General features: G+C 34.7%; 1 protein-coding gene across 1 annotated transcript; it reads left to right on the top strand.

Annotated features, from left to right (window-relative positions):
* The first annotated feature begins 16 nt into the window (after nucleotides 1-16).
* Nucleotides 17-16,969, top strand: LOC105316559 (RNA-binding protein pno1-like). Its single transcript, XM_011411541.2, has 9 exons — nucleotides 17-62; nucleotides 112-251; nucleotides 370-519; nucleotides 2,381-2,464; nucleotides 2,835-2,895; nucleotides 2,957-3,074; nucleotides 11,324-11,394; nucleotides 15,494-15,575; nucleotides 15,636-16,969. The coding sequence occupies exons 1-8, from the start codon at nucleotides 44-46 to the stop codon at nucleotides 15,559-15,561; spliced, it is 711 nt and encodes a 236-aa protein (XP_011409843.2). The 5' UTR covers nucleotides 17-43; the 3' UTR covers nucleotides 15,562-15,575; nucleotides 15,636-16,969.
* Nucleotides 16,970-17,019: the final 50 nt, after the last annotated feature.

The following is a 17,019-nucleotide window of genomic DNA, read 5'->3' as shown; positions in this document are numbered from 1 at the left end:
CACGTGATGACATAAACCACACCTCTTGCACACGTGGGTAAATATGGCGACCTCTTTGGAAGGTAATTAATAGTTTGTACTGTTTTTACTCATTTATAATGATACTATTAGAGCCTACTAGTTCTGAAGCTGGTGCATTTGAAGAGGTTAGGTCAAAAAGAAAAAGAAAGAAGACGGAAATGGAATTAGAAGGAGTAGGGACTGAAACAAAACGACCTTCTTTCCCTCCCATTGATGCCTCGTCTGTTCTAGTAAGACAGTAACTGTATTACTGTTAGATAACCATATGGGCTAAAGATATTATTAGTAATTCTAATTTATTTGATATTGATTTGATATTGATTTTAATTTTTAAAACTCCCATCTCAGGGTGTTAAACCAGAATTTCGTAGCATACCTGTCCCACCTCACAGATTTAGTCCGTTGAAGGATCAGTGGATGAAGATATTCACGCCAATTGTTGAGCATCTGAAGCTTCAGATTAGGCTCAACCTAAAAAAGAAACATGTTGAGATCAAAGTAAGTACATACATGTATACTATTATTATTATTATTATTATTATTATTATTATTATTATTATCATCATCATCATCTTACTGTTGATAAATAATTAATATTATTTATTGTAAAATTTAATAATAAAATTGGACAATTTTGACCAGTATGCATTTTCTTTTTTTTTTGTTTCAAATTTGAACTCATTCCGATCAAATTTGGATTAACTCACTGGCTGTACGATTATTGTTAACACTAGTTTCCTGACTGATCTCATTCTGTTAACACAAGAATGTGTCCCATTCACACGTACATGGTGCCACAGACCCTAATTCATATAATGTTAGTCCAGTGTTGGAATGCAAACAATATTGTCAGAAACCATTAGCCCATTCCTTTAAACTCAATTACATTAACTTGACATTATATAAATACAATATATTATATCTATAATGACTTGATCTTGATACTAAGAAACGATTGAGTCCAATGACTTAGTCATTACAGTACATTATTCAGTACATTAATACAGGCCATATACATTATGATGGTAGTTAGATCATTCCGATTAGTAATGGCTCACATAGCATTTACTGAATATTAATACTATTATACTAGTGATGTCATGATGCTAAGATTGATAAGTGTTAAGTATTGGCTATTAATTTAGTGCATGTACCTCATTTCTCCTTTTTGTAATAATAGTAAAATTTTTAATTATTGTATGTCGCACTTCTTATAATTATCGAAATAAAACTCCATCTCTTATTGCATAGAATGTGTGTGTGTGTGTGTGTAGGATTGGCTGTGTTTCATTCTTATCCAGTGAGATGTCTTCCATGTTTTGTCAGCAACAGTAACCTCATTCGATGATCATAGGTTATTATCAAAGAATGGGATGGGAGCTGTTGATATTAATTATCATTTGATTTTAATATGCGGTATGTATGTACTACACTTCAGCATTCCATTAAGAGTCGAATTACATGCCCATAGGTTCCTTGTAATGATGTACATTAATGATACTATATTGATGTACATGTACAACAGTAATAATTGGTTACATATGTTATATCAAGAGTACATATTAGGTATTATGTATTAGGTATTATGTACTCTTGGTTATATATACATGTATATATATAATACATGTACATGTATATTTACTTGTCAATTTTTATCTCAGATGCACATACATGTATACTGTATACCATGTATGTATTATTATTATTGTTTAGTTACATAATTATTTTAACAAATTCTATGCTCAATTCTTTTATTTATTTAATGGATAATTTAACACCATATAAGAGCCATTATACACTGCCTCAGGTATTGATTATACAGTAGTAGTACAGTACTTAAAGTGTTCACTGCAGCACAGTTCAGTTATAGTATTATTAATAGTATCAGCTATAGCTTACGTAGCATGTGATGACACTGTTACTTTGAAACAATTATATAAATTAAGTTAACTGTCACTGGGTTTACATTGCATAGCTGTTTAATTCAATACACTACACACACACACACTCTCTCTCTCTGCTACATGTTGTATTATTAATGTACATAAATGAATGCATACAGTATACAGTATATAGTGTATGTTCTGTTTCCTTGCATTATGAAATTTGGTGATTGTTTTGATTTCAGTGTTGTGTGTTGAGTGGATTCTGTTATTAGCTTAGCGTGTCCATCATTGTCTTTGTGTGTGTTTATGTGTTTGCTCTATGTTGTGTCACAGTGACTGTAATACTAATAATTTGTTTACTATATCCTTTTTGTTGTTTGTATGTTTGAGATTTACTTAAAACGAGCTCTTTATTATTAACATTATTATTATTATTATTATTATTATTATTATTATTATTGTATTTTTCCCAGACCTCACAGCACACGACTGATATTGGGTCTATACAGAAAGGAGCTGATTTTGTGAAGGCATTCATGCTTGGGTTTGAAATCGATGTAAGCAAAAAGGCCATTGTTGTCTGTACATGGAGAATAACAGGCTATGTGCTTGTCTTTTTGATGCATTAAAATTGTATGTTGTTTGAAAATACATCTAATTGTTTGGTATGGTTGTGCTTGATTGGCGAGTTCCTGTTTATTCCGACAGTAAGAGAGAGGCAGTTACATGTAGATGCAGCTGTAAGCATGCATGTACCACAGTACCAGATACAAGTAAACATTTCCTGATTACAGTTTTAACTGACACTCTACTCTATCCATATTATGTACATGTGCATGTGTGCAATGTAGCTAACAGCTGCTACTTTTTTGCTTATTATAAGCTCTTTCTTTTTTTCTTTCTCTCTCTTTTCCTTTTCTTTTTTAGGATGCTTTAGCCCTTGTAAGGTTAGATGATCTTTTTGTTGAAACTTTTGAAGTACAAGATGGTGTGTACATGCATATTGTATTTTCATTTCATAGTTATTATTCTATGTATATACAATGTAGTTCGTTCATTGAAAGGTGATCATCTCTCAAGGGCTATTGGTAGGATTGCTGGGACTGGAGGGAAAACTAAATTTACAATTGAGAATGTGACAAAGACCCGTATTGTATTGGCTGACAGGTTTGTCTCAGTAAACTAGCTCAGTCTATTTTTAGTAAATCCTTTCAATTCTGTATAACACAGTAATCTTTCAGTATATTATCAGTAACATCATTTTTTATTATTGAGCTTCACTTCTCGGTGTTTTGAAGGAAGTATTAAAGATGTACACGTACACAATGGCTCACCTGTACCTGCTGGGTATTTGTTTTGTGTATACACGTAAATATTTGATTAATAAATTAATTATTATTTCGCTGGAATAATGTTATGTCATGATTTTCTAATATATCATATTCTAGTTTTTTTTATTATTATTTGTGTATAATCATCCTGCTACAGCAGGACATGGTGTAGATAATCTTATATGGTGTACTTGTTGCTCTGGTATTGTCACTGATGTCATTACAATATTGTTGGACATCTTGTTACTATGTGTTTATTAGAACATACTCTCTCTCTCTCTCTCTCTCTCTCTCTCTCTCTCTCTCTCCTAGCTGTTTATCACTTTATTACACACACACATGTACACAGTTCACTTTTGAATCAATGTGTGTATTAATATTATTATTATCAATAGTCATGTACTTATAATGTACATGTACATGTACTTACTCATGTGGTTTTTGCACTGTCAGCAATGGGCCACTCTCCAATATGTCTTGCCTCATTAGCTTCAACTAAATTTATTTCAATTTTTTATGTACAATATACTTAGCACATACAGGTATATATACATGTACAATAGAATAATGATGATTGTTAACATGACTCTCACTTGTTGTTAAATCTGCAATTACTAACTATGATGTCAAACTGCCTCAGCGGAAAGAGTTCAATAAATATCATACTACAAACCATAGCTATTACGCATTATTTTACCAAGTATATAATTACAATGATTTACATTCAGCATATTGTATGTCAGTGTTTCTATACACTTGTAACCTTTTGATGTCATGATATATATGGTAACACGTCATAGAATGACTGTATATGACTGGAGAATGAGTCATAATTGCATGGAGTATGGGATGAAGCCATGTGCGCCTTAAGGGTATGTAAATGTATACGTGATAATATAATTATAGAATCTATTAGTAATGTATTGAGATGCTTGGGGGCATTTCTTGCACTTTATACTCCCTTCAAATTATGTATGGAAAGGTGTATAAAAGGTGTAGGAGCCCTCTAGGTAAATAATATGGAGTAATTCCTTTGATATGTTTCATTGAATTTCACTGGCCATGCAGTTTCATATTGTATTGCCTCCTCCATCTCTAATTCTTATTGTAGCCTTTTATCCCTACCTGTTGTGCCAGTGTGTGATGGCTGTAGTCTTGTGAATTCATTTGAGTTTTGAGTATACACTTTAAATTATTTATAATTCCTGTCCATATTATTGTTATGCCTCGTTTCTATGGCTAAATGATCAGACCAGCTGTTATTATGCATTCATGGCCCCGTTTGTGGTTCTTTGTACAAATTAACGTACACATGTATGTGTGTATGTATTTATGGGCCATTTCTCTATTTACATCATAATTAAGTTAGTTCAAATATTTCAATATAGTCTGTACTGTGTATTGTCTGTAATTGATCATAAGTCAAAACACTATTATTGCCACTGCTACCATTTGTGTCCCCTATACATGTACATATATTATATTCATTGTGCCTGTGGCAATCCTGTTATTTTCCCAATAAGATAATGCCTTAAAATTACTTTATTGCATATGTTAATTGGACTAGTACATGCATGTATAACATATGTTAATGATTCCGTATGTTTTTTCCTTTATGTTGCAAACACCATAGCACAGGATATAATTATAATTAACTTGTTGACGAATGCTATTTTTGCTTTATCTCTTCGCATTATTGGCAGCCTTTGAAAAATTATTATGAGTCAAGCATTTATAAGTTTACTAACTTTTCCTGGCAAGTAAATGCTACTCGTTTCATTTCTTTTGACAGGAATATTACATCATTCTTTATTTCATATGATTAGAGAGAGAGAGAGTGCTAATATGTTAATGCTGATACAGTAGGTGTCTGTGTGTTCATGTGACTCTATTTGATCTATAAGAAGTTGCATCATGTCTTTGTCGCATAACCTTTTATGTATATATATACTGTAAGTAATATGCTGTCTAGATTATAGCTATTAGGAGGAAACTGAAAGCTTATTTTATAAAGGAAAGTGTTAGTGTCATTTATTTGTGTATGACTGTGAATGTGGGGGTATTAGGGAGTAGAGCTTGACTTCCTTGACATCCAGTAATTTGTTATAATGTTATAATAATTGAGCTATGTAGCACCGACTAGCTCTCCCACTTGTACTCCCCTCTCTTTATATTATTTTATTATTTCCATCTCCCACTCTATAATTACTGAGCATTTATCGTATCTATTATTAATAGATTGTAACTCTAAAATTATTGTCTGTCACTTTTTCTCTTTTGTTTCAATGGAGCTGTTATATTCATGATGATTTTCATTATCATAATAGACATATTCTCTTATTCTGTATCCTAAAATTAGTGTTACTATATTTAGAACATACACATAATGCTCCAGCTACATTGTATTTCATGTACTCTGTATTATGTGCATTCAATTTTTGCTCCCTTTATCCTCCTCCTCCTCTTCTCCTCCTCCACCTCCTCCACCTCCTCCTCCTCCTCTACAATTTGTGCTACTCTTGTTTATGTACACACTGGCTTACCAGCAGCCTCTCTGTCTCTATGTTGTACCTGCTTTGACTTTGTGTAGTGCCAAATAGGTCGTGGCCCTTCTACTTGTTTTGTATATTTCATGTCCTTTTTGGTGTACTCTCTCTGTATTAAGTGCAGCCCCTCATTCATTTCTATGTGTATATATTCCTCTTTAAGTTATGTATTACCATATTCCCTTTACCTTTAATTAACAATATCTTTTATCATTGCATTGTCAATATGTACTCAAATTGGTTTGATTATTGTTTATCATTCTACCAAGTGTCCCTATGTTGTTTACAGCAATTGGAATATATACCCTTGCCTTAACATACATGCATTAATTGCATCAATTTTCTTATGCAATTTATAGTGATCCTTCACGTATATGTACTTGTATGTAGATTGTAGACCACTTTTAAGGTGTCTGGATTATTGGCTGCGAGTGATGTACACGTACATGTATGCCTTGTACCTCCTCCTCCTCCTCCTCTCTCCTTCTCAATTTAGTATTATACATATTTCTCTGATTAGAATATGTAGGAGTACGTGTGAAGGTGTGATTGTTCTAAGGGCATCAGTATAATAAGGAGTAGTGTTCAAATTACATGTACATGCTATTTCTTTCCTCTTTCTTTATCCTCCTTTATTTGCTACTTTCTTTCAAATTAATTCAATTTATTTAATGTACATGTTTGTACATGTACATGTCTTGTTGTCTTCTGTCTTTTGTTATTTTCTGGAACTCACGACAGTCGTGATTTGGCCAAGGGATGATAATAGAATTCAATAATTGCTTTGAAGTATGTGTACCAGTAACCACAAGTGTATGATCTATTAGTAAATACAAATAGCCAAACAGTCATAGTCCATAAAGAGAAGAAGTACATGATGAACATTGTCACTGTGTGATGTAATATACATGGGGTCAATGATGCAAGTGATATGGTTACTATGTGAAACAAATACCTATACCATATATTATCTGACGTTAGCCTGTAGCTATAATGAAGCCTTAACTCATTCTATAGAGCAATATAGGTTCTATTGGTTTATTGTGTGTGTGTGTGTGTGTGTGGCTTTGTGATCTTTTGTTAGTAAATGTATATATTCATCGATATGTGTGTGTGTGTGTGTCTGTGTCTGTGTGTGTGTGTGTGTGCAACTGCATATATTTCCTCAATCTCTGCTAGCCATGGTTTTTTCCAAAAAATGGCTCTGAAATCATCCCAAATTTTAATTACGTTTTCTAATGCATATTGATGTCCTTATGCTATGTAGAAAGTTTGAGCTGATTCCGACTTCAATTTTTTAAGTTCAGTCATTTTAAGAAAATGTCAAAATTCTGAAAAAATCCCAAGGCTATAGTCCATGGTTTTTTCCAAAAAATGGGTCTGAAATCACCCCCAATTTTTATTACATTTTCTGATACATATTGATGTCCTTATTCTATGTAGAAAGTTTGAGCCAATTCCGACTTCAACTTTTTGAGTTACGGCCATTTAAAGAAATGGGTCAAAATCTGAAAATTTCCCTGTACTATAGCCCATGGTTTTTTCAAAAAATGGCTCCGAAATCACCCCCAATTTTTATTACATTTTCTGATACATATTGGTGTCCTTATGCTACGTAGAAAGTTTGAGCTGATTCCGACGTCAATTTTTCGAGTTTTGACCATTTTAAAAATAACTCCAACTTTCTACTATTCTTACTACTAGTGTATGCAGTAGCTCATTAATTGGTTCATTCGGTCCTACTGGTGGGTGGGTAACAGCTGGTCAGTAGGTGTCTTGTTTTGGTTCTATTTTCCCTTTAGCTGCCAAATGTCAAGCTGACAATCTATTTATGATCCTAAACTCTCGTCTCCATTGTCCCAAGTCAGACTCAATGATACGCAGCTGTTATGTATTGTGGTTAGATTTGGAGACAATTCAGTATCATATTATAGATCTAACAATGGACTATATTTTTATACTAACTTACTTGATTAAAATGTCCTGCATCTATCAAGTCTGGTATTTAGTATATTCATTGAAATCTTGTTCCTCTTTTATGAGAATTGTTTTATCAGTTAGTTACTATCAACTGATTGTGTTAGTAATAATGTTACTATTGTAGTATGATCATTATTACTATTACTATATGCCATATGTCCCCAGCAGAGTGTACTTTATGTTAGCAGCTGATATATTTGAATGAGTCTAGCAGAGGATGAATGAAGGTGGCATTTTAGAAAAAGTGGGGAGATGGGGAGATCTTGTCCTGTGTGCATGCTTTTGACAAATCTTAAATTAGTGTAGATCTACATGGTATGTACATGTACATGTATGTGTACAATTATCACAATGTGCTGTCTGCCTTTGTCGATTTCTTAAATTATAGAAAAATGAGGCTCAATTCATTAAGATAATTCCTGAAATCCTTGACTTTATTTTTACTATTGGCTATAATTGGCCAATAGGTAATACAAGTCTATAGCATAATATACAAAGTGCATGTGTAATTTACCACACACTCTCACACACACACACCCACACCCACAGAGGGACAGAGGGGGTATAGTGCGCCAGTAGTATGTATATTTCTTATTAACTCATAGACTCTATACATACTCACAGACACAATACTCCTCCACTGTCATTACCTGTACACCTGTACACATGTACATGTACACGTAAGCTATTATGACTTTAATGTTAATATCTTAGACACTAGAGCCTCACCTACCTACATATCCAATACAGTTATAGATTGATCTGTTTTTACCCATTGGGAAGTTGGGCCCTGTATTTTTATTAGGGAATGTGTATGTTGTTATTATAGTATAGTACAGTTCATGTGATGGTGTGATGTTGGTGATGTTATGGTCTGATTATTGTAAGTAATCTTATTTGAAGAGATTGATAAGAATTCTTTTAATTCTATGGTTATACTAACTATTTCCTTTGGGTATGCCTTGATGCCTGTATCCTAGTCATTCATGTATATTAATACACTGACAATGTTAAATGGCACACATTGAATCAATACAGCATCGTATCTACATGTACATGTACATATCTATACTGTGTATGTGTATATGTAAATGTACGTGGATTTGTGTGTGGTAATGATTTATTTATTAACTCTTAGTTCCAGCTGCTTTACATTAGTTATACTGGTATTATGTTTAATGGTAATTGGTAATGGAATGCAGAGGTCCATGTTTTCATATCAGTTTAATTGCTGAACCTTACACAAATATGCAGTCAATCATTCTATCAACAGTATATCCATCATTTCCGACATAAACATAATTGTACTTATGTACATGCAGTACATGTAAGATCACATATGTACTTTTTAACCTTTGTTAAAATGGGCATGCCTTTATTATTGGGGAGTTTCCATATTGTTATTTTTACTATATCAAACTGGTTCCCATCATGAGTACAATGGAGTTGAAAGTTGAGGTTTGCTTGTGGGTTCTGTTTTCCTTTTGTTTGTAAGCTTCAATTTCCTTCTCAAGTGAACTGATAGGGTGTCTGTGACTTTGTGACTATATCTAATAAAGTCATTTCTTACTTGAGTAATATTGCTATATCTATATACTTAATCTCTCCTTTTATCTTTTAATAATTCCCCCCACTTGTTAATACAAATCAAGGTACATGCACATGTAGAAGGCATGTCGGTGTGCATGTTCATGTACATCATAATTATTGCTACAAATTGGTAGCTTTAGTTATATTATGCTTACTACACGCATGACCTTCCCTACCTTCCTATTGTTACTGTATATCCTGTCCATGCATGTATGTATTCATTATTGGGTGATTTTATCTTGTGTATGTTTCACATGTACTCCATGTTTAATCCTGTGAGTACATGTACACATATCCTGATGGGGGGATTTATTGTATCGATGATGACATTAAAAGCAGTCATTTTAACTCTGTTTGGAGTAGTAGAGATTCATAGAGATGATAATAATTTTCATTTAGTATTGTTTTAGTCAGACCATCAGATCATTTGAATCTGTTGGTGGAAGTACTACATAGAGATATAGCCCATCTCATAACTTGATCTGAATCAGCTCTAACTTTTTGTATAGCAATTCATGATTTTTGTAGTTGGAATGACAAAAATTTACGATTTTAAAAGTTAATGCATGTATATTTTGAAGAATGTTAATTTACATGTACATGTACACGTACATTTTATAAAGATGCGTGTATGTGTGTGGACTCTGGAGATTGTTTTGAGCCAATTATTTGAGCGTACAACTTTTTGTTTACTAGTCTCCTTGTGTGTGTGTCCATTCACTGTACGTGCAGCTCACGATAACGTTTATCATTATCAACCTTTATCATGTATTTATACGACTTTTTGGCTTTCTATATTCATGCAAGTTTCCTGTCTCTCTCTCTCTTCTCTCTCTTCTCTCTCTCTCTCTCTTCTCTTCTCTAATTGTGTGGTCATTTCTTGTTGTTTTTGTTATTCCTTTTCTTCCTTTTATCATAAACATGCTTTGACAGCAGCTGTAGAATGTCACTCTCTCTGACGAATTGCCCTCTATAGTGTATTCACATCCTGTTTGTTTAATTAGCTGTGACCATGAATATCGTTATAGACTATGAATATCATTAGCCTTGCCTTGAGATGGTTGTGTGTGTATTTCTCGTGTTGTGTTGACTACATGGTTCGTATTTTCCATAACATTATATAATGTCATTGTGTCTTATGCACAGACTCATCACAACCATGGTAATTCCTAACAACGCCCACCCCCGATTGTTAATCGATACTTGTTGTGAACATAATGTCTTCACTCACTCACCGCAAGGCTTATTAGTCCCAGGATTACTCACTTTATCATTAATATAGTGCATGTATGATGTATTGACAGCTTTATATCAGCTATTTGATGTGATATGATCTGGTCATGCGAAAACTGTTTCTCATGCTACATGGGAATATTGTTATACCAACTGTTATAGCATCATGTGTGTATACGTATGCAGGTGATGCTTGAACGTATAAACAGTGTATGTAAGTTTGTGGGGGTACATGGTATTCTGCTGTGTTGGTATATGGTATGGTGTCTGTACTCATGTCTGTATCTTTAATGAATTAAACGTAATCTCACTAATGGGTCTGTGAGGGTGATGATGTATGTGTCTTTGGCTGGGTCTATAAGTGATGTAATGTGGTCTTTGTGTCTAATATAGAGAGTTCTTTGTTTCTCCTCTTAGCATATGTCGCTTCCCCTTAATATCTGCTACATGTGCATTTTAAATATCAATTTTAAGGGCCATTGGACATTAGGTATCATCAGAATCTGGGGAATACTAAAACATAAGCTTTTTTAGTCTAAACATCATCATACTTATCATTTTACGATTGATGAATCACTCTGTACCTTTTATTTTATGTCTCATTCCTCACTCTCCCTCCCTCCCCCCCTCTCTCTCTCTCTTCCCCCCCCCTCTCTCCCTCCCTCCCCCCTCCCTCTCTCTCTTCCTCCCCTCTTTCTCTTCCTCCTCTCTCTCTCGCCCTCCCTCTCTCCTTTAGCAAGATTCACATTTTGGGCTCCTACCAGAACATCAGAGTGGCAAGACATGCCATATGTAACCTGATATTGGGTAAGTGATACACATTCACTCCTTTGTAATATTAATATGATATTATTGGTGTGAACACCAGCTGTATATTTGATACGGACATTTGAATGGGATTATAGCTTCATTCATTGGCGTATGTGTGTACCCTGTACTACCCCTATAACTCCTCTAGTATTGATTACTTTCCATGGGTAGCTCCTACTATTGACTGGTAGTTTTATGACTCTTCTATGTACATGTACACATTACCAGTTTTGTCTCAGTTTGTCTTTCACTCTTTGTTGTCTTTGACTAAAATTGACCCAAGTTAATGTTTGCCTTCTCTTACGTGTATTTTCCATTTCGTTCGCAATCCTTAATTGTTTATCCAGTGCTCTCTGTAATCTTTTCTAGCTACCACCTATTTTAGTTATAATTGCTCTATTAACCATATTAGCTCAAGTATATTGTACATCTTCTACCCACTCAACTGTACTGTACTATGCACAGATATGCACTTTATTATGTGTTTAAGCTCATGCGTGCATATACAATGTACATGTATTCTGTCTAAATATGGACTATAGCACTTTTGACTATAATAATTACTGTAAGTGTCTGATATATGTACAGTATGTATAGTTACTCTCCTTCCTTCCTTCCATTATGTACATTGTACATTCCATAGGTGTATATGCACTAAAGGATGTGTATATAGAACTAACTATATAGACTGTAGAGAGCCTTGTATTAATAATGGCATTTGTTTTTAATTTAATTTTAGGATGTAATCAAGCTCCTTAATGCAGTTATATGGCATTCCATTAGTTCTTGTGGCGTGCGTTGCATTAAATCCAATGTCATTATAATAATGATACTCATGGAAAGGAGCTATAGAGTCTAGTCTGTGTGGAAAGAGTGACAGATGGAGCTACGTGTACATATATATACATTATATCCTATCTCTGTGTAATTTTGTGATCCACTATAGCCATTTATGTAGTACTGTATATGTATATGCCTTTTCAATGTGTGATGATTGGTTGCATCATCATTACCAATAAATGATCTTTTGTTGTTAATGACTGTACTTATGAAATTAAGATAGGGGCTTGTAGCATTAAGTGCTTATAATTAGTAAAAGATGTCATTCAACCAGCTGGTAGCAGAGTGTACACAGACCAGTTTATGCTGTATACTATATGTGTTTAGCATTAATTTTGACAGCAGTTATAGTGCAAGTATTTACACTGTACTATAGCGTCTCTAATATTCTTTTTCTGTTGACAGCAGTTATAGTGCAAGTATTTACACTGTACTAACTATAGTTTCTCTAATATTCTTTTTCTGTTCATAAATCAAAACAGAAGATGTAGGAGGTGAAGGAATAGAACAATGACTATGAGTGTTGTTTTACACTCCTCCTCCATTCATCACACTCCTTTTTATTGTTTCTCTTCAGAAGTGGGAGTAAGAGGAGGGAGAAGAGAAGGTTTGGCATTGAATCAATGTGCTCGTGCAACAGTGCCTGTATCCCTGATTAGGATAATTAGTTGTTTTGACTACAGTTTAGAGGGTGGGAGGGAGAGTGAGAGAGAGAGGGAGAGTGAGAGAGAGAGGGAGGAAGGGGATAAAAGTGTGCATGTCCATGTAATTGTCATGACTGCTTATTTTGGGCTGTTTTAATGCTTTTTTATTCTAATTTATCAAACAGTTCAATAAACAGCTAGTACACAAGTCGGTTTGTTCATGTGTTAGTGTGAGTGTGTTTATTCGGTTCGTTTGTTTCAACTTCAAACATTGTCATGAAACCATAACACTGTTTATAATAATAATCATCATTTACTGTTTGTGAATCCAGCCCGTGTACAGCATGACTTTATACTTATGTCTTGGTTGTGTTTTTCTAACGATAACAATTATCAATAATTATAAGTTTAATTCACACGAGCTTTGTACACTAAACTGCCTCTATAATTATCCTAAATATTAGTTGGCCTGCACTTAGCTACATGTAAGAGTTTGTCTATGTATTGAAAGTACATGCAATAGTTCGCCTATTACATCTCATATATTATTATGCTTAACAACTATTAATTCCATAATGCATGTACCCTGATCTATTTAGTCATACTATTATCTAATACACAAAGTCACATACTTCATATTATAATGCTCTTACTGCACGTATGTGTCATGCTTTCATATGATTATATATGTACTAATAGCTATAATGAATATAAATCTTGATTGGTTTCTGATGTCAGTCAATCCCCTAACACTGTCTGAGTCTGTCTCCTTATTTAGCATTTGTCTGTATAACATTAGCCTCCTCTATTAGGAACATTGGCTACACAAAGGCAGACATTATTATGCTAAAGTTGCACATGACTTTAATGAGGCCTTTGTTCACTATCATGCATTTATAGTATGTTGTTTGATTTATGCTAATAATACTAAAACTACTAATAATAACTGATGTATAATAAATTGTACATTACATTCATAATGTCAAGCTGGTTGGTTTTGATGCACATACATGCTCTAGCTACTAGTTCAGTAATGAATTCTGCTTGAGCTCCATTTCTCCTCATTTGTACATACATGTAAATACGTGAATAAGAGCTAAGTAGTGTATTCACGACAGTGTTGCACTCGATGTACTTGTATATATAAGGAGTGGTAGGGCTGGGTATGTGACAAGTCTAGTATGAGGAATTTAATCAAGTGCTATTATATCTTGGCTATAGAGTCATTGATCGGTCTATCTGTCACTTTATATTAAACACCGCCAGTAAACAATGTTTCATCTTTCTCCTTTCTTCTTACATTATTTCAATCTCTACCTCCTCTGTCTCTTATTAGATTTTAGAATGACAATGAAGTACTAAATACTAATATTGCATTACTTTCTGCATGTCAGTCTGACTCAGTTTAGTTTACTAAAAGTGCTTGGGGGATTGTCCTACCTAACCACATTTGGCAGGCAGATAATTGAAACTTCCTTTGTAAAGCATGCACCAGATATTGATGGATATTATCAGGCATACTTGCCAAAGGAAGTCTATCTCCACATAATGTGTGTTCAAGTATTTTGTGGACCACAAGACATCTAATAGGCTCCCATAGTCCGGCCCATTTGTGTGTTGTTGTTCGTGCAAAAACTTTCATATTGTTTTTTTTTCTTTCTATTAAGCTAATCATTCGTTGCATTACTTCCCATACTTTACATTCACTACATGTTATACTCTGTGCCCTGCTATACTCCTTTCCTCTCTTTTCACACTTTGTATGTCATAATATAAAGACACTTTGTGACTTTTATAGTACATTGTACTATAAAAGTCTTTGTATTATGAGAATTGGTGACTTGATGGTCGGCCAATAAATGCACAATAGTAAAAACAATTGATTCCTTATGTTCTGTCCTGTGAAACTTCTTTATCTGTCAGGAAATGAGGAAAGGATGTGAATCTGAATTGAGGAAATACCAAATATCCCTTTGGTTTACTTAGCATTTGATTCTTAGTATTAGGCTAGCAGAGTCAGACTGACAATGAAGATGATAGTATTATTGAGTACATATATGGAATACAAGAGGAGAAAGGTTGTGTCTAAGTGGCAGTTGAATTGTCCACATGTGTTTGCACCTGTGCCTCCCTCCATTTTGTATGTTACACATTTATGGGAATTATCATAGTATTTGCCAGCTTGTACCCATACAGTGTTTGTGTGTGCGTCAACTTATGTGTGTTGTGTATTCCTCTCTTTAGCCATTATCTCAGAGTGTCTCTTATTGAATTATTAGTGTTTGTATGCTCGTATCATTTAGGAAAGAGTCTCAATGTGTTTAAATGTGTGAACATGCAACCGTGTACATGCAATGGTACATGCATTTAGGATACACGGGTCACATTTGTTTATTGCAGTTCGTTTGATGCCTTGCTCTGTGTTTTCCCTTACTAATGCATGTACATGCAGATGTGCATATCATGTGTGTACATCCTTTTATGTGTGTCCATGTTGTCATTAATTAATAATATTATGGCAAACATTGCATTTGCATGTGTTAAAATATGGTTTATTTCATATGTGTGGTATTATATACCCTCATTTACTGATGCTATTGCTATACATGTAGGCAGTCCTCCTTCTAAAGTTTATGGGCAAATGCGTTCCCTAGCTAGCAGGACTGCTGAGAAGTTATAAGAGGTCGTGCTCAAGTATGTGAATAGTAAATTGAATTAATGTCTTATCCTCTTTCCCTTTCTTTTTATTAATAGACTATCATGATATCTCCGTTTCAAAATATTATGTTAATTGTTTTATAACATGAACTTTTTTCTCTAAAAATCTGCTCGGCAGATAAAATGTATATATAATTATTATTTATAATAAATTATAATACAAATCTGATTGTTATGATGAGCGTATGTGTGTGTCTGTAGTCCAAGAGAATGAAAGAGAGGGAGAGAGAGAAATAAGAGAAGAGGATTGATATCATTACAGAAGAATTATCTTAATACATGACTATCAGTAATATTATGTGAATGCACATAACGTGCATACATTAATTGTCGTCTCTCGTCTTAATAGTACAAAAACTACATGAGAACAAGTTACTAGAACAAACTGCTCTGATTCGTTCACAGTCTTATTGACGACACCGAATGAACAGTGTGCAAATGGTCACACCAATGATTTCTCTTACAGGAGCTGTATGGCGACAGCCGAGAGAAAAAGATTACGAATGCCCTCCGACTTTAACCGGCCATGACGACCATCTTCCCATTATGTCACTGTCAAATACTGGACTTGAGGGTCCCTCAATGGCAGAGCCTGAGTATACAGTACTGACTGCTGGTAGGCTGACTTTACGATCTATTATAGCCGCAGTGAATGATGATGGTATCTGAAATCTTTTCTTACTTGAGCCTGGAGTCTGCTTCTTGTTGTCAGGAGATTGTCTCTTAGGGAAAGACGGTGAGGATATTTTTCTCCTTGTTTTGGTGACTGTCAAACCTTGCTCTCGACTGCTAGGACTCTCTGAAAATATCTCGTCCAATGGATTACTGTCTTCTCCACTGTCACTGCTAAACGGGTCGTATTCATCAATGTCAGCTCCTGTGGACCCACCGCTGCCGTTCTTCCGAGACTCGCTCCTCAGTGAGCGATACCATTCCTCGGCTGTCCCTCTGTTGCTGAATCTAAGTGTGTAAGAGCATCTCCCCCTGCATCCCTTTGAGATTAACTCTATTGGCATGGTCGCCTCTGCACTGCATTCTGCCCCACGTCGGACGCAGCAACTCTTGAGCCAGAGCATGCCCTTCGGCTCGCCGTCTTGTTTCTTGTACCAGACAACGAAGGACTCGGAGGAGTTTGTGTAGAGACTGAAGTAACACTGTCGCACTTTCCTGCTCCCTCCTTTCCCTGTCTTGCCGCAGAATGAACAGCTCGGGTAGCTCATGGAGACTTGGCCCATCTTTACTTGAGTGCTCATGTGTATGGAGGAGAAAACGTTCTGGCGGAGTAGTTCATCTGATCCAGGCTTACTCATGATTCCTTTTGATGAAATCTTGCTTACAACAAGCTTCAAGTCTTTCTTTTAGTTTGCTCTTGCTTTCTTTTTTGGGCTACGAGTAGCGACTTTTTAATACATTGAACGCC

Source organism: Amphimedon queenslandica, unplaced genomic scaffold (genome assembly GCF_000090795.2).
Source record: "Amphimedon queenslandica unplaced genomic scaffold, v1.1 AMPQUscaffold_13507, whole genome shotgun sequence".
In the NCBI taxonomy this organism is placed as follows: domain Eukaryota; kingdom Metazoa; phylum Porifera; class Demospongiae; order Haplosclerida; family Niphatidae; genus Amphimedon; species Amphimedon queenslandica.
The sequence above is the reverse complement of the archived record's forward strand: the minus strand, read 5'-3'. Positions and strand labels throughout refer to the sequence as shown.

Coding starts and splice junctions, on each gene's coding strand:
- LOC105316559 (XM_011411541.2), top strand. Junction 252..369: donor TTGATGCCTCGTCTGTTCTA/GTAAGACAGTAA, acceptor CTCCCATCTCAG/GGTGTTAAACCAGAATTTCG. Junction 2,896..2,956: donor AACTTTTGAAGTACAAGATG/GTGTGTACATGC, acceptor TATACAATGTAG/TTCGTTCATTGAAAGGTGAT.